Source organism: Cheilinus undulatus, linkage group 18, assembly GCF_018320785.1.
Source record: "Cheilinus undulatus linkage group 18, ASM1832078v1, whole genome shotgun sequence".
Lineage (NCBI taxonomy): Eukaryota > Metazoa > Chordata > Actinopteri > Labriformes > Labridae > Cheilinus > Cheilinus undulatus.
The window spans coordinates 2010701-2028849 of record NC_054882.1 but is presented as its reverse complement, the minus strand read 5'-3'; the positions used below and the strand labels follow the sequence as shown (position 1 = coordinate 2028849).

The window sequence follows — 18149 nt, the reverse complement described above, 5'->3', positions numbered from 1 at the left end:
ATTATGGCTGCTTTAACTCCACATCCTGTCTCTGTTTGCACTCCCACGGCTCTTAGGCGCAGATTCTCCTAGTTTTCCCGTACTTTCTCAGCCGGAAACTCTTCTTTTTGCGCCTTTCTGACGCGTCGAGGAGTTCCGTGCGTCCTTCATCTCTCCACGGCTGCAGATCTGCTCCACCTGGACTGATAATCTCCTCATTCAGTCCCCCGGGCGCTCATCCATCCTCGTCGCGCCTCCTGATTGTTTCCTGGCAGATTGGAAAGCTCTGGGGAAACGGCTCACATGAGTGCGCCTCCGCTGATCCGTGCGCCCAGCCCGCTCCCGTTCTCAGCGGGGACAACCAGCACAGGAGGAGGGGGAGGAGGGGGAGGTGGAAATGGAGGAGGGGGAGGAGGTGGTTCTGGTGTGATCTCCTTCCACATCCAGATCGGGCTGAGCCGGGAGCCCGTGCTGCTGGACGCCGCAGAGCTCAGCCTCAGCCAGGTCCGGGAGGTGGCGTGCTCCATCGTGGACCAGAAGGTAACCGAGTCCTTAAAAGACCCTCCAAGTTTATGTCAAAGTTTCCACGTAGAGCCCAAAGTTTCACTTTCAGGTTTAAAAGCTGGTGCATGATGGGAAGTGCATGAATGTTGGTGCAGAAAGAGACGTTTTCACTGTTTAACTGAGTTTATTCAGAGTTAGGGGTGGGCATTTCCTGGAAAATTAGACACGTCAGTCATCCAAAACATGACCTTTCACTCCTTTACACTTCAGAGGATACCTGTTATGGTGGCTACGGTTCTAACGGTGTGCAGATTTTCATGCATGTAGCTCTTTCTGCGATGCAGTTGCACGGATTTACGATCACGTGGTGATTTCTCTGGGGCTGAACTTTTCTGCAGAGTTTGGTGGCTTTTGGGGCACGCCTTGTATGAGAGGGTCTTTGCACTGAGTTTGGTGCTAGGGTCCTAACAACAAAGCAAGGGTTTGCATTTGAGTTAGTTAGCTTGATGCTAACACATAATGAAAGTTTCCATTTACTGGCTAACAGATTTAGCAGGTAAGAGATCCTGTTAAAGACTCAGCTCTGATGACAGAAAGTTTTCCTGAGGGGAGAATGTGCAGAGAGGCCCGTCAGGCTGGGACAACCGTCCTGCTGTGAGGCGATATCGCTAACCACTGCATCGCCGTGCAGCCCGGACTCTCAGAAGTTGTCAAATTTAGTGAAGCTAACCCTCAGAAACCCTCTGTTGTGCTTTTCTAATGACGCTATCCACGCCTTCATAGCTCTTACAGAAGCTTCACTAGCACGCCTGAAACTTGGCTGACCTCCTGGGGTCTTTAAGGATTAAATCCACAACAGTAACTCTTAAATTAAATGCAATTTTATCTATTAATAATCCATTTTTAATTGTTTCTGCTGCTAGCTTAGCATTAGCCACCATGTAGCTTTCCACACTGACTGTCACATGGGCTTTGACAGCCAATGGCAAGCTGTTCCTTCATCCTATCATGCTTTGCTAAACTATGCTTACCCTCTAAGTCAGTAGTTCTCAACCTTTTCAGCCCGCGACCCCCAGAATAAAGGTGCCAGAGACCAGGGACCCCCACTGGACCTGAAGGTGACTGAACTCAGCCATGCACATTCAAAGATAGTCATGTGGAGACAAGGCTGCTCATAAAGGGGAATAAATGGGAAGTTTTCTGGGGCCCAGCCAAACTGAGGGACATGGAGGTCAGTGAAGTCATGGTCAGTTGTATTTTATATTTAACCTGAAAAAATAACCACTCTTATCAGAGACAAAATATCTTTTTTTTAAATCATTTGTGTAGTAAATGGCCTTAAAAATGTAAATCCTCTTTGTTAAAAAAAATACTTAATATTGGTTAAAAAAATGCTACAATGGCTTAATAATGGCAAAAAATGGGGGAAAATGTGATGAAATTGGATATTAAAAGGAGCCAAAATGGGTTAGAAGTGGTAAAAGTTAGAGAAAAATGGCAAAAATAGGTTAGAGTGGCAAAAATGGGCATAAATAGTTGTAAAGGGGAGTTAAAGTGGCTGAAATGGCTTTAAAATGGCAAAAATGGGTGGAAATTTGGTCAAATGGGGTAAGAAAATTGATATAAACTGGCAAAAAAGGGTTAATTGTGAAAGAAAAAATAGGCAGATATTGGCAGAAATTGGTTGAACTAGCAATAATGGGCATTTCAAACGGTGGAATGTGGTTAAAATGGGAAAAAAGGGTGTTAAAAAGTGGTAAATAGGGGTCAATAGCATTTATGGGTCAACAGAGGCAACATTAGGCAAAAGTGGCAAAAACAGGCAGAAAAAACTGTTGGAAAGAGTTTAAAGCTGACATAAATAGATGTTAAAAGGCAAAAATGTGTTAGAATTGGTGAAAAGCGTCATGAAAACTGGTTAAAATTTGACAAAATTGGTGTAAAGTGTCAACAATGTAATTTAAAAAAATATTCTTAGATTTTTAGGGCATCTGGAAACCCCCCCTCAGCGTCTTGCGACCCTTAAGGGGGTCCTGACCCCAACGTTGAGAACCACTGGTCTACACTGCTTATCCAGTTTTGGGTGATGGGGGGACTGGGCTACACCCCTCCTGGTCACCAGCCAATCACAGGGCTGATATAGGGCGAATACAACCAGGTACTCTAACACTCACATCTACGGGCAATTTAGAGTCACCAATTAACCTAACGAGCATGTCATTGGACTGTGGGAGGAACATGCTTGAGGAGAACATGCAATCTCAACCACAAACATCATTTTAGAAATTAAAATCAAGTTCCACATAATCATTAAAAGCTTCATAACAAGTAGAAACTCCTTTTTAAAGTCAACGAGGAAACAAACACAGCCAGAAGATTTCAATTAAATGTTGTCAGCAAAATAAATGTCAGCATCTATTTTGTCTGGTGTCAGGGGTCAGCTGGTGCTGAGTTAACCGGTGACCCCATGAAACCTTCTACTGTGCTGCATTAACGCTACAAGGAAAGGTTTATGGAGTCAAGACATACATTAAAGACATTTATACTACACTAGAAAATAAAAGTGACTTTTAAGATGTCTGTTTAGACAAAATAATTGCTGGTGGGTTGTTTATTGTTCTTAATAATGACACCAACGATTTATTATGGTGGTAATATCTCTGAAGAGTCAGCATATGCAATGAAAGCGTCTGTTTAGGAAGTAGGAATGAGGAATTCAGTACTCTCATGATATGGCTGAATGAAGGTTGTAGAGATCCCCGGAAGGTTTCAAATTAGGCTGCAGTGCACTAGAGTCTGGGAAAAGCTGTGCTAGACCATCCCCTGTACTCAAGACTGGTAAGAAAAAGTCCAGAGTTTTACATTCTCTTTGGTGCTTGAACTCCACAAAGACAGAGCGGGGTGTCTGCCCTGAGTGGTGGTGAGATCTAGCCCCCTGTGGAGTCCAGACACTGGTGGGGGTGGTGTCGGCTGATGAAGTGAGGCTGATTAGATGAAAGTGGATCAACAGTGAGAACCGGGATTGAAGAGACTCTTTAACCCATTTCTCTGTAGCTTTTTCTGTATGCTTCAGCTCACTGGAAAATAAATCTTCTCTAAGCCGTAGTTCTCTGAGATTGTCCTCCAGGATTCATTTCACCCTCTACTTTTACAAGCCTTCCAGGGCCGGCTGCTAAGAAGCGTCCCCACAGCGTGATGCTGCTGAGAAGCATCCCCACAGTATGGTGCTGCTAAGAAGCATCCCCACAGTATGGTGCTGCTGAGAAGCTTCCCCACAGCATGATGCTGCTGAGAAGCATCCCCACAGCATGGTGCTGCTAAGAAGCATCCCCACGGCGTGATACTGCTGAGAAGCATCCCCACAGTATGGTGCTGCTAAGAAGCATCCCCACAGCGTGATGCTGCTGTGAAGCTTCCCCACAGCGTGATGCTGCTGAAAGGCATCCCCACAGCGTGATGCTGCCGAGAAGCATCCCCACAGCATGATGCTGCCGAGAAGCATCCCCACAGCGTGATGCTGCTGAGAAGCATCCCCACAGCGTAATGTTGCTGAGAAGCATCCCCACAGCATGATGCTGCCGAGAAGCATCCCCACAGCGTGATGCTGCCGAGAAGCATCCCCACAGCGTGATGCTGCTGAGAAGCATCCCCACAGCATGATGCTGCCGAGAAGCATCCCCACAGCGTGATGCTGCTGAGAAGCATCCCCACAGTATGGTGCTGCTAAGAAGCATCCCCACAGCGTGATGCTGCTGAAAGGCATCCCCACAGCGTGATGCTGCCGAGAAGCATCCCCACAGCATGATGCTGCCGAGAAGCATCCCCACAGCGTGATGTTGCTGAGAAGCATCCCCACAGCGTGATGCTGCCGAGAAGCATCCCCACAGCATGATGCTGCCGAGAAGCATCCCCACAGCGTGATGTTGCTGAGAAGCATCCCCACAGCGTGATGCTGCCGAGAAGCATCCCCACAGCATGATGCTGCCGAGAAGCATCCCCACAGCGTGATGCTGCCGAGAAGCATCCCCACAGCGTTATGTTGCTGAGAAGCATCCCCACAGCGTGATGCTGCCGCCAGCGTGCTCCACAGTGGGGATGGTGTGTTTGTGGTGATGTCAGTGTTTGGCGTCTTGTCTGATGGTCTCAAAGCTCCATTCTGGTCTCATCAGACCAAAGAACTTTCTTCCTCTTGACCATGGAGTCTCCCACAGTCCTTCTGGTGAGCTCTAGTCCAGATTGAATCTGAGTTTTCTTCAACAGTGTCTTTCTCTTTGCCACTCTCCCATAAAGCTCTGACTGGTGAAGAACCCGGACAACAGTTGTTGTCTGCAGAGTCTCTCCATCTCAGCTGCTGAAGCTTGGAGCTCCTTCAGAGTAGTCATAGGTGTCTTGGTGTCCTCTCTCACTAGTCTCCTTCTTGCACGCCCACTCAGTTTGTGAGGACGCTCTGATCTAGGCAGATTTACACGTGTGACATATTCCTTCATTTCTTCATGATGGATTTAACTGAACTCTGGGGGAATTTGTTTTCCCGAATTGAACATGGTTGTAGCATCAATAAAAGGGTAAACATCCTCTCAGGACAGCAGACACATCAGCAGACGTTTTGATCACATGTTCCCCACATGTTTGAGTGCATGTATGTTCAGGAGGAATAATCAATACTGTATGGATAATGCACACAGCTGTAGGCAGTGTTGTCCATAGCTGCAGTCATTATCAGTCAATTAGCAGCGACCTGATGACCCCTCATTATAGTTAGCAAAACACACAAACCTCAGGTCTATCTCTGCAGCTTCACTCCATTCTAGGGCCGTCTCAGTATCTGCATTCGGGCTTTGATGCTATTCTTCAAACTGAATCAAGACCTTTTTGATGAGGGGGTAACAGAGCAGAAGTCTAAAAGCACCCAATATTGGCTGATATCTTGTTTTTTATTGGCATGGACTTGAAGCTCTGAGCTGGAAAAAGAAAAGTGTGACTGTCTAGGGAGGAGGGACTACATCTGCAGATTTAAATTCAGGTTTGTAAAAAGTCAGGCTTTGTCAGGTCTGACCTTCAGAGAACACAACCTTTTATGTTTTTGTTGAAGCGAGGTGGGTTTGATCATTTCTGGGGATTTTCAGCTACTCAGTGAATCTTTTGCTGGCTTTATGAAGTCTGATGAAACCAGGAATAATCCAGACATCACTGATTTGGCACATATTTACATGCTGTGAAACAGGGGTGTCAAACTCAAGGCCCGGGGGCCGAATCCAGCCCGTGGTACAGTTACACCCGGCCCACAAGATCATATATTCTATTATACCTGTCCCTAAAATATGAGGTCTGCAGATTTCCTCCTGGATAAAAAGGTGAACTTAACCTTGATGATATCAAACATACTTAAGTCATGAAAATGTGAGAAAAGGAAAAATTATTAGATAAAAAGAAATGTGGGAAAACAAATTCATTTGTGTTTTCATTTTAAATTTTATATTTTTCATTAAACAATTATGACTTCAGTCTATTATTTGGACTTTTTATCTCATATGTTGAACTTTTCAATGTATAATTTTGACTGAATCTAATATTTTTGATTTTTCAATGTATAATTTTGACTTTGTCAAATTTTTTATCTCATATTTTGACCTTTTTATTTTATTTTATTTTATTTTATTACTTTTTATCTCATAATTTTACTTTTTCAATTTATTATTTTTAAAATGTATTTATTCAATTTATTACTTTTTAATCTCATATTTCGACCTTTTCTGTTTTTTTTTTTTTTACTTTTATCTCGTAATTTGACCGTTTCAATTTATTTTTAACTTTTATCTCAAAATTTGACCTTTTCAATTTATTTTTAACTTTTTATCTCAAAATTTGACCTTATCAATTTATTTAATTTTTTACTTTTTATCTCATAATTTGACTTTGTCAATGTACTGTTTTGAGCTGTATCTCATATTTTACCTTTTTTTTGGTGCACTATTCTAAATTTTAAGCCATATATTTGCCTTAAAACATGATTGTGACTTTCTTTTTTTATATATTTGCCTTTTTAAAGCATTATTTTTACATCTTATTTCATGTTTGAACCTTTTGCACTACTAACTTTGAAGTTTTATCTCATATTTTGACATTTTCAATGTATTGTTTGGACTTTTCTGTCACAGTTTTACCTTTTAGGTTCACAGTTTTAAATTTTGAGTCATATTTTTGCCTTAAAACATGATTTTGCCTTTTAAAAGCATTATTCTAACATTTTTTTGTGTTTTGACCTTTTGGACAAATAAATCAGATTTTGAGTTTTTAAACTTATCATTTTCACTTTTTAAAAATCAAAATTATTTGTCATCAGTGCTATTTTTTCCCCATGATTTATTACTGGTGAAAATGATGTTGAAAGTTAAATGTGGACCTTGTTAGGCCCTCAGGTTAGACCTGAAGTCCGTGATTGAGTTTGACCCCCCTGCCTTAAAAGAATCTGGTTTGTGCTGTTCTCAGTCTGCTCGCTCTGATTGGCTGTCGCAGGTATTCATATTTGATATTTATGATCTGAGGATGGGGATGAGGATCAGCACCTCAGAGTCTGAGGCCATGGTTCTCTGCCTGAATGGCTCCCTCTGGGTGGGCAGTGAGTCTCTGCCTCAGGTGAAGGATTTTAAATACTCCAGGGTCTTGTTCACGAGTGAGGGAAAAAGTGGGCGAGAGATTGACAGGTGGATTGTTACAGCATCAGCAGTACTGTGGGCATTGTGCTGGTCTGTTGTGGTTAAGAAGGAGCTTAAACTTTTAATTTACTGATAGTTCCACCTCCTAACCCTCACCTGTGGTCATGAACTCTGGGTAATGACCGAAAAATGAGATCACGGATTCAAGCGGCCGAAACTAGATTTGTCTGGATGGTGTCTGGTCCTCCCTCAGAGACAGGGTGAGGAGTTTACCGGTAGTAGAGGTAGTAGAGGTGGTTCAGGCGTCACCTGGTGTCCACCAAGGAGTCCCTGGGGTAGACCCAGGACTCACTGGAGGGATTAGCCAGTTGTCTGGGCCTTTTCACACCTGGTCATACACCTAGAGACTGCTGATGGTTTTTGGGACATCCAAAGCTTGACCAGGAGCTCATGGCAACCTTCCTTCCCACCTGGACAGTTTGAGGCCGTGCTTACTCGCCACATCCGTCCCTGACTCCACCCTAAAGGTGCTAACTTTAATTTTCAACAAATTATTTTCCCATGCCCCTGGGAATGTGCAAGGACATCCAGAGCATGACCGGGGTTGTGTCTGCTTGACTTGGCTTTCTGCCACATCCATGCCTTACTTCAGCTTCAGTATTTGGTCTCAGCATGCCTAAAAGTTCTGCTTAGTGGTGTATAACAGATCTAGTCTTGCAGAATGACAGGCCTTGTGCATGAAGAGGCTGAATTTGATGATACTAGTTGATGAGTAGATAAAAGTCCCTTCTACATGACTGCAATCCCACCCCCAGTTTTTGCTCAAATATCCCTCCTCTTATTATTTGTTTCTGACTAAATCTATTGGATCCATTGGGTCCTAGCTGGCTCCTTTTCTTCACAGACTGTCTAAAGCACTGATCATCAACTGGCGGCCCGGGGGCCATATCAGGCCCCCCAAAGCTTCCTGTCCAGCCCCCGAAAGATCATCGAATTCAGAAAGGAGGAAAGGAAGATGTTGTGGTTTTAAGAGTATCCTTTGGCTGTAAATGTCTGCAGCTGTTACATCCATCCAACAAACAATTAATATGAAATAGTTTTAGAATAACTTCAAATCTGATCTGTTTTTACAGAAATGTACTTTTCAGTCATACTTAAAGGGGTTAGGTTGGCAAGTGTTACAAAAATAATGGGTGGTAAACAGGAAAATGGGTTGTGGAGTGGCACAAAAGGACAAAAAGTGGTGAAAAAGTGGTGAAAACGGAAAAAGGGGGTTTAAAGTATCAAAAATGGGTTAAAAGTGTCAAAAACTGTGCCAAAAAAAGTAATGAAAATGGGTTAAAAGTCTCAAAATATGAAGAAAAGTGGAACCAAGAGGATAAAAACTGCTGGAAAAGTGGTTTAAGAATGGGAAAAAATGGATTAAAGAGGCAAAAAGTATCAAAGATGGGTTAAAAGTGGTAAAAACAGCACAAATAGCCTGACAAAGTTGGAAAAAGGGATTAAAGAGTGGCAAAATGGGTGAAAAGTGGCAAACATTGATTTAAATATTGAAAAAAATGTAATGAAAAGGGGGTAAAAAGTGGCAAAAATGGATAAAAGTGGGTAAAACATGCAGGAAAAGGGGTTAAGAGGGGTTAAAAAACTTGCAAAAATAGGTAAATGAGGAAAAAAGTGGCAAAAATGGGGGATGGATGGGGATTGATCTCACTGGTAATGACAGAAAATGTCCTGCATTTTGAAAGAAAATCCAAATACTACTACAATAATATTTCAATAAGACCAACATATTGATTTAAATTCTGTGGCTTTGAAAGTCCGGCCCCCAGGGTCTCTGTGGAGAATAAACCTGGCCCTTGTGCAGATGTACTTGATGAGCCCTGGTCTGAAGAAAAGGCCTGTCATTGGTGGTTACACCTGCAGCTCAGGTATGGAGGAGCTGCTTAGTTTTGGCTGTTTTCCTCCATGATTGAAGGAGTTGCAGTGATTTGCCTCTCGAGGTAAAACTACAGATCCTAGAGCGGTCGGTGCTGCGGATGACTGGATGAATCCCCAGCGTTCCCCTGATGGCTCTGGGCGTGTTTACTGGTATTTCCCTCCATGTGTAAATGTACAGTACGTGTGTCTGGAAAGCAGCAGATCTGCTCCTCTGTTAGTCACTGCGGTGACTCACTCCCAGGCACAGTCACTTCTCATTGGAATGGAGATGAATCCGTTCCTTTGTTCGCTCGCTCTGCAGGGGTTTTTCTGTTTTTTTGGCTTTTGCTTTATGAACCGACGCTGCTGCCAAACGCTCGCAATTAAAAAGCAGGGACTCACGCACGCACACGCAGACGGTGTCAGTGTCCTTATGAGTGTGATAGATGTCCTCTTTCTCACTTAGACAACTCATGAGTTTGTGAATGTGAGCGCTCTCATTTACACAAATAATGATATTGTTATGAATGTGATAACGCTGTCTTCCTCTAGACACCAGATCTGAACCAGATCCAGTCCCAATCTCACAATCACCACGCTGAGTTTGACTCATTAACACCTCAGTGTCTATATATGTTTGGAAGGACTGTTTTAATATCACACTCACCGACTTTATCTGATGCTCCTCCGTTATATAAAGCTCTAGCTCTGGGGATGGGGATGGTGGGAACTGAAACAGACCATCAGATTCTCTTCTAGACCCCTCGACCCACAAAATAAAAGTGACAGAAACCGGGGAACCCCACTGCACCTGAAGGTGGTTGAACAGCCCTGTCATGTGCAGACGAGGCCGGCGATGGGGGGGATAAATAAGCGAGTTTTCTGGAACCCAGACAGACGGAGGGGGTCATGGAGGTCAGCAAAATCATGGTCTATTGTGAAGTTAGGCGTTGATATCCTTATTTTATATTTACCCTGAATAATAACCAGGACAAAGCCACAAAAATGTATTACTAATTTGTGCCCTGGTATACAGCCATCTTAAAAATGTAAGTCTCTAATGATTGACTGTTGTCTGTGTGTCGGACGGTGTCACAGATTAACTGGTCAACACCAGTTTGTGTTTACCTTCCAAATAGCACTGAAAATGCAGTAATATCGCCCGTTTTTTCTATTATAACAATTTATTGGTGCTTGTTGGGATATTAACGTCACATGATAACTGTTTGGGGCATCAAAAAGTACGTTTAAGGACTTAAATACCAGGAAAGAAAACATAGGTGACTGTGCTGGTTCCTATTAAAAACAATGCAAACAGAGGTGACACGCTGTTAAAACTTCTTGTTTTAAGTGGAATATTTTTGTACAGGATGGTTGTGGTTATGAATCGGATGCATTAAGGAATGTTTACTTATACTTAGTATAAATGGGACACAAACTTTATAAGGGATTAGTTCAAACGCAGCAGGTAAGTGGAGTAGAACGTGCTGTGTTAACTGTGATAGTGTGCTGACTTGTGATAATTTCCATGTTTGGTTATGTTTGATTAAAGAAAACGTATAAACGTTCAGTCTACGTGGCAGCATGTGGGCATTATGAGTTTGGAAAGAGTAAGAAGGCTACAGGAAAATTAAACATATCACTCGTCTGTTCAGATTGACAGCACGTTAAACTATCTGACTCGTCAACATGATAAAACCCACCTGAATACTCTGTCTGGGATGGCTAAGTGTCATTTCACGTTGACATATTATGGGGCCATATGACTAAAACAGAGATCAGTAAGTTCCCTCCCAGAAGAGCATTGACAGTAGTTGTGTGTTCTCTTAGATTCTGAGTGCGCTCAAGGCATGACTTTGCTCTCTAAGGCCACAATATTGCTCATGTGGGTAGAGATACTCTGTGCACAAGCGCTGTGAAAGCCCTCGCAAAAGTCATTTTCAAGTGTGAATGTTTGACCCGCGCCTGCGGCTCCTCTGCTGCCGTACACGTGGATCTCGTATTTGCTCACGTGGATCTCGTATTTGCTCACGTGGATCTCGTATTTGCTCACGTGGATCTCGTATTTGCTCACGCGGATCTCATATTTTCTCACGTGGATCTCATATTTTCTCACGCGGATCTCATATTTGCTCACGCGGATCTCATATTTTCTCACGTGGATCTCATATTTTCTCACGTGGATCTCATATTTGCTCACGTGGATCTCATATTTTCTCACGTGGATCTCATATTTTCTCACGTGGATCTCATATTTGCTTGCGTGGATCTCATATTTGCTTGCGTGGATCTCATATTTGCTTGCATGGATCTCATATTTGCTTGCGTGGATCTCATATTTGCTTGCATGGATCTCATATTTGCTTGCGTGGATCTCATATTTGCTCACGTGGATCTCATATTTTCTCACGTGGATCTCATATTTGCTCACGTGGATCTCATATTTTCTCACGTGGATCTCATATTTGCTTGCGTGGATCTCATATTTGCTTGCGTGGATCTCATATTTGCTTGCGTGGATCTCATATTTGCTTGCGTGGATCTCATATTTGCTTGCATTGATCTCATATTTGCTTGCGTGGATCTCATATTTTCTCACGTGGATCTCGTATTCCCTCTTGAATTTTGACAGTATTATGCTGCCATACACTTGCACAGAGGTCCAGCAGGAAAGTTGATTTTCCTAGTACAAGCGTACACCACCGCAATCTCGTGCATTCTGAAACAATGCTGGTGACCCAGCAGCGGGCTAAGGGGTTGCCAGGTTCAGGAGGAGATACCACAATAAAATGTTCACAAATGATGCGCAGTACCCTGCACCGATAATCCACTGTGCACCGATAATCCAGTGTGCACCGATAATCCACTGTGCACTGATAATCCAGTTTGCACAGATAATCCAGTGTGCACCGATAATCCAGTGTGCACTGATAATCCAGTGTCCACCGATAATCCAGGGTGCACAGATAATCCAGTGTCCACCGATAATCCAGGGTGCACAGATAATCCACCGTGCACCAATAATCCACTGTGCACCGATAATCCACTGTGCACAGATAATCCAGTGTGCACAGATAATCCACTGTGCACCGATAATCCACTGTGCACCGATAATCCAGTGTGCACAGATAATCCAGTGTGCACAGATAATCCACTGTGCACCGATAATCCACTGTGTTCTGTGCACTGATAATCCACTGTGCACCGATAATCCACTGTGCACCAATAATCCAACGTGCACCAATAATCCACTGTGCACCGATAATCCACTGTGCACCGATAATCCAGTGTGCACAGATAATCCACTGTGCACAGATAATCCACTGTGCACCGATAATCCACTGTGTTCTGTGCACCAATAATCCACTGTGCACCGATAGTCCACTGTGCACCAATAATCCACTGTGCACCAATAATCCACTGTGCACCGATAATCCACTGTGCACCGATAATCCACTGTGCACCGATAATCCACCGTGCACCAATAATCCACTGTGCGCCGATAATCCACCGTGCACCAATAATTCACTGTGCACCGATAATCCACCGTGCACCAATAATCCACTGTGCGCCGATAATCCACCGTGCACCAATAATTCACTGTGCACCGATAATCCACCGTGCACCAATAATCCACTGTGCACCAATAATCCACTGTGTACTGTGCACCACTGTGTACCATGCACCGATAATCCACCACTGTAGAGGGCCCCGGCAGACTCAGTGAGGCTTTTGCAAACAGGCACAGAACAGGATATCCACAAGAAGATCCACTCTGAATTCGATGAAGGGAAAGAGAGGCTCTTCGTTCACAGACAGCAGTCACCAGCTCAGAGTACAGTAGGGCGTCATGTATCCACGCAGCAAGTGAAGAATGTTCAGCGGAACCTCTACCCGGTGAACTGCGGCCAGGAAAGCAGACTCACCAGAGCAGGATCAGGAATTGTCAGTGTTTGGTGCCATACATCCGCATAAATCGGTCTCAGCAGCACTGCCAGTGTTGGTGTTCCACTGCACCGACTAAATAGCCCACATTTGGGGAAACAAACACCCCGCTCCATGCAGATTGACCTTATTGCATTAAGCGTCTGTTGGTGATGTCGGTAACTGGAAAACATAAATAAAGATGAGCCTGCTGTCTGTGAGAGCTGATGGAAGTGTGCTGCAGCTTTTATGACGTATGAACTTTCCAGAGATCAGGAAACCTCTCCAAACCAACGCCGCTGTCTCTGCACGCCTCCTCCACTCATCCCTTCAGTGTGACAGAGATTTAACCCTCCTCCTCTCCTGTCTTTGACTTTGAATGTCTTTATTTTCTTTATTTTAAAATGAATCCACATCCCACACTGCTGCTGTCTCTGTTCTCTTAAATGTCAGACTCGGCGGTAGACATTCCTGTGGCTGATAATCACAGGGAAAGCCTCCATCCTTCAAACTTTCTCTCTGATGTATTCAGAGAATATTTTACCGTTTATTTAAAGCTCTTATACTCGCCTGTTTCCACACACCTGTTCTCCGTGTGTTAATCAGTTCATTTGGTGCTATTTGAAGTGTTAAGTGTGGCGTGTTGCGAGCGATGTCACGCAGGTTTGGTGGGAACAGGTGTGGCGGTGACCTGCTGGCGTACAGAAGTCTCTATGGAACAAATAGACACGTTCCTCAACAATAATGCATACGTGTTCCTGCAACGCGGCGTCAGCCCCGTCAGCCCCGTCAGCATCTCGGCTCTCAGGTACGTGTGCTGCATTCAGGCGTAAAGTCTCACCGCGGGGAAACGAGGTGATTTTCACCTGAAATGAGACGATTAGTGAACATGCAGAGAGATAATGGAGGCATCACACCAGAAATATGAGCCCGTGAGAGCCAGGGTGATTAAAATGTCCACACTAATGTGCATAAATATTCCTCTTCATACGCCAGACTCTGGACCATGTTCACACCAAACAGGTGTAATCCGCTCTGCAGGGAGAGGAAGAACACCAGAGTTTGAGGTTTGAGTTTGACTTTAGCATGAGAGCAGGAGGGACATGCTTGTCAGGGTCAGTCCAGCCTTAGCCCTCATCCCAGGATCTGCATGTGGATATAGGGTTAGGATGTCCTGGTTGTTGTTGAGAGGAGGGTTAGGGTAAAATACCAGGGCTGCAGCACCCTTCAAACTCAGAGCTATGAATGCATTGTAAATAATCTGCAACATTAATGGCAGAATTTCAAAAACAACTATAGAAATAATCTAACTGCAATGATTTTTTTTTACAACATTGCAATTGCAATTTAATATGCAACTACTTTTAAGTTCCTCATCTGTTGTGTCTTTCAACAAACAGTCAAAAAAGCACTCTATATCATAAAAAGACAATATTAGAAGTTCTCAACCTTGGGGTCAGGAATCCCTTGGGGGTCTTGAGACACTGAGAGGGGGTCTCCAGATGCCTTAAAAAACTAAGAATATTTTTTAAATTACACTGTTGCCACTTTACGCAAATTTTGTCAAATGTTTACCATTAAACACCTATTTTTGTCAGTTTTAAACACATTTCACCACTTTTTTCTGCCTGTTTTTGCCACTTCTAAAATAATTCTTACCACTTAAGCTTAATGTTGCCTCTTTTGACCCATTATTGCTACTATTGACTCCTTTTTACCACTTTTTATGCCCAATTTTTTCCATTTTAACCACATTTCACCATTTGATATGTCCATTTCTCAAGTTGCACCATTTTCTGCCAGTATCTGCTATTTTTTTCTTTCTCAGTTGACCCTTTTTTCTATTCTTTAACAATTTTTCATCCCATTTCACCAAGTTTTCCAACCATTTTTGCCAATTTAAAGTCATTTCAGCCACTTTTGAACTCCCTTTTACCACTTTTCATGCCTATTTTGCCATTTTTTGCCATTTTTGTCAAATTTTTGCCACTTTAACCCATTTTTGCCACCTTTTTATTTTTTTGCCATTTTTGTGTAATTTTTGCCACTTTAACCAATTTTTGCCACCTTTTTATTTATTCATTTTTTGCCATTTTTGTCTAATTTTTGTCTGATTTTGGCACTTTTAACCCATTCCGGCTACTTTAAAGGGATTGCCATAATTCCTATAGTCTTAGTAATAGGTTCATTTCCTTTAGTTGTCCGTTCAAGTTGTTCCTAGATCTGGGGGACTGATATACCAGCTGCACAGCTGATGCTATGGAAGCAGATGGTATTTTTTGCTTTCCCTCATCAAACTCATCCAATACACAATCCAACAGCTCCAAAACACTCTCGTGGACAAGTTGTGACCTGCACATTCACCACGCTATGAAATAATAACGTATAATTATGTAACATTACGACACATGAAGCAAATACTTGGAACTATTTCTTGAGTAAACCACTGGGTGGAGTGACACAGTGCAGCAGCCATGTCTGGAGTGTAGTTCCAGCTTTGCAGTTAACTTAAAAACATCTTCGTCTCGTGATGTTCCATGATTATTTCATAGCGTGGTGAATGTGCAATTTGCGCTACTAACTTTAAAGTTTTATCTCATATTTTGAACTTTTGAATTTATTATTTGGATTTTTATCTCACATTTTTACCTTTCAGGTTCACAGTTTTAAATTTTGAGTCATATTTTTACCTTTAAACATGATTGTGACTTTGTTTTTTATATATTCGTCTTTTCAAAGCTCTATTTTAACATCTTATTTTGTGTTTTGACCTTCCGGACAAATAAGTTTGACTTTTTCTCAGATTTTGAGTTTTTACCTTAGCATTTTAACTTTTTAAATCCCAAAATGATTTATCATCAGCATTAATTTTTTCCCCATAATTTATTGCTGGTGAAAATGATGTTGACAGTTATGTGTGGACCCTGTTAGGCCCTCAGGTGAGTCAGAATCCGGCCCCTTCTGTGAGTGAGTTTGACACCCCTGCCTCAGAACAGCTAAATACAGAAATATCTGCAGCCTTTTACGCGGTTATGTAACTGAACAGCCTGACTGGATTGTCGTTAGGTCACCTGTGGCAGGTCTGTGCTGACATCCATCTACCTTTACATGGCATGTTCACTATCGTCACCACAGCGGTGTTCACTGTGCTTCCTTTTCTCAGTGTGCTTACTTCCTGATCTGCTTTCGTTCCATCCAACTTAACAATCATGTCTATTTATCTATCCAAAGTGTCCCAGGATTTCTGATCACTCTTAACCCACTGCAGACTGTGAAAGATCATCTCTAGAGCCGTCACATAACTGACTTTAGTTATATTTTAGGACTCTGGATCTAAATTGTCCCGTTTATCTTGCGTTTCGTGCTTCACCTGCTCTTTGGCTGCTCTGTCAGAAAGGATGGATTTTGTTTGATCCACTCAGAGGACTCTGTTCTCTCTCTCTGTATCTCAGAGCCTGTCTTGGTCAAACAGACCCACTCAGATTTGTGGCTCTTTAAGGTCACAGCCGCGACTCAGACAGAAAGCAGACACCTCGTCCTCTAATCACCTTCATGTAAACTCACAGCGGCACAAATATTCCGACTGACGAGTCTAAACTCAGCTCAGAGGAAGCTAAACTGACCTGAAGGGCTGAGACGGGCCTCTGGAGTAGAGGAGGTCTGTCCGTGTGGAGAGCAGGAACAGCTAACAGTCTCTTCAGCATCAAACATTCACCCCTGAGCTTCAGGTCTGATCAGCACTAAGGTGGGAGTCATTCTGCAAAACTTCAACACATTTTTAGAATTTCAGCTCAAGACAGCGTGAACTCCTTCGCTGCTGTGGAGTCAGAGGGTCCTGCAGAAGGCGGGGCTGCTCATGGTGTGAAGAAGAGGGATGCTTAAGTGTGCAGTCTGCTAGAAGATGAAGAGGAGCTCAGAGCTGCAGTGCATTGTGGTCCGTGGCCCCATGCATGCAGAGATAAAGAAAATGTCCCTCATTTAATCCAGAGGTTCTCAACCTTTTCAGCCCACGACCCCCAAAATAAAGGTGCCAGAGACTGGGGACCCCTGCTGTACCTGGAGGTGGTCGAACAGCCAGGAACATTCAAGAATAGTCATGTGGAGTCGAGGCTGTCCATAAAGGGGGATAAATGGGCGAGCTTTCAGACATTTTAAACACATTTTTGCTACTTTTAACCCAGTTTGCCTTTGTTAAACATTTTTCCCCCTTCAAACCCATTTGGCTGCATTCTTCTGAAACTATTTCATCATGTTCTGCCCATTTTTGCCACTTTAAATCCATTTTTGTCAACTGTAATCCCTTTTCACAATTTTTGTGCCCATTTTAATCACAGCTAGCGATCTTATACACCAATTTTTAATCCTTGAAATCCATTTTGCCCCTTTGTGCCTCTTCTTTCCTCTTTTGACCAACTTTTTCCACTTTTAAATCATATTTGACTATTTTACCATTTTTGCCACTTCTCATAACTTTTTTGTCTCTGTTAACTCATTTTTGCTTTTTTTGTCCCATCTTTGGCACTTATTGTTTTTCACCATATTTTCTGCCCATTTTTGCCACTTTATATCCATTTTTGTCACATGTAATCCCCTTTCACATTTCATATATTGAAATAGTTAAAATAACTACAATGAGTTAATGATGGCAAAAATGGTGGAAAGTGGTGAAATTGGATTTTAAATGTAGCAGAAATGGGTTAAAAGAGGCAAAAGTTAGATTACAATGGCAAAAAAATAGCCAAAAAAGGCAAAAATAGGCATAGTGGTAAAATGGAATTTAAAAAGTGGCTGAAAAGGCTTTAAATTGGCAAAAATGGGTGGAACTCTGGTGAATTGGACGAAAAATTGATATAAACTTGCAAAATAGTGCGAACTGAGAAAGAAACAAATTGGCAGATGCTGGCAGAAATTGGTTAAACTAGCAACAATGGGCAAACCGAATGGTGAAATGTGGGAAAAATTGGGCATAAAAGTGGTTATAAGGGGTTAATAGTAGCAATAATGGATCAACAGAGGCAACATTAAGCTTACGTGGCAAGGATTGGTTCAGAAGAGTTTAAAACTCACAAAAATAAGTGTTAAATGGCAAAAATGTGTGAAAATTGGTGGGAAAAAAACTAACAAAAAGGGGTAAAAATTTGACAAAATTGGTGCAAAGTGGCAACAGTG

General features: G+C 42.7%; 1 protein-coding gene across 1 annotated transcript in view; it reads left to right on the top strand.

The window, feature by feature from the left end:
* Nucleotides 1–282: 282 nt before the first annotated feature.
* Nucleotides 283–18149, top strand: part of prkd1 (protein kinase D1) — a 79869-nt gene continuing 62002 nt past the window's right edge. Inside the window, exon 1 of the mRNA XM_041813076.1 lies at nt 283–519. Within this exon, the coding sequence (XP_041669010.1) occupies nt 283–519 (237 nt within the window). The remainder of the gene's footprint in view (nt 520–18149) is intronic.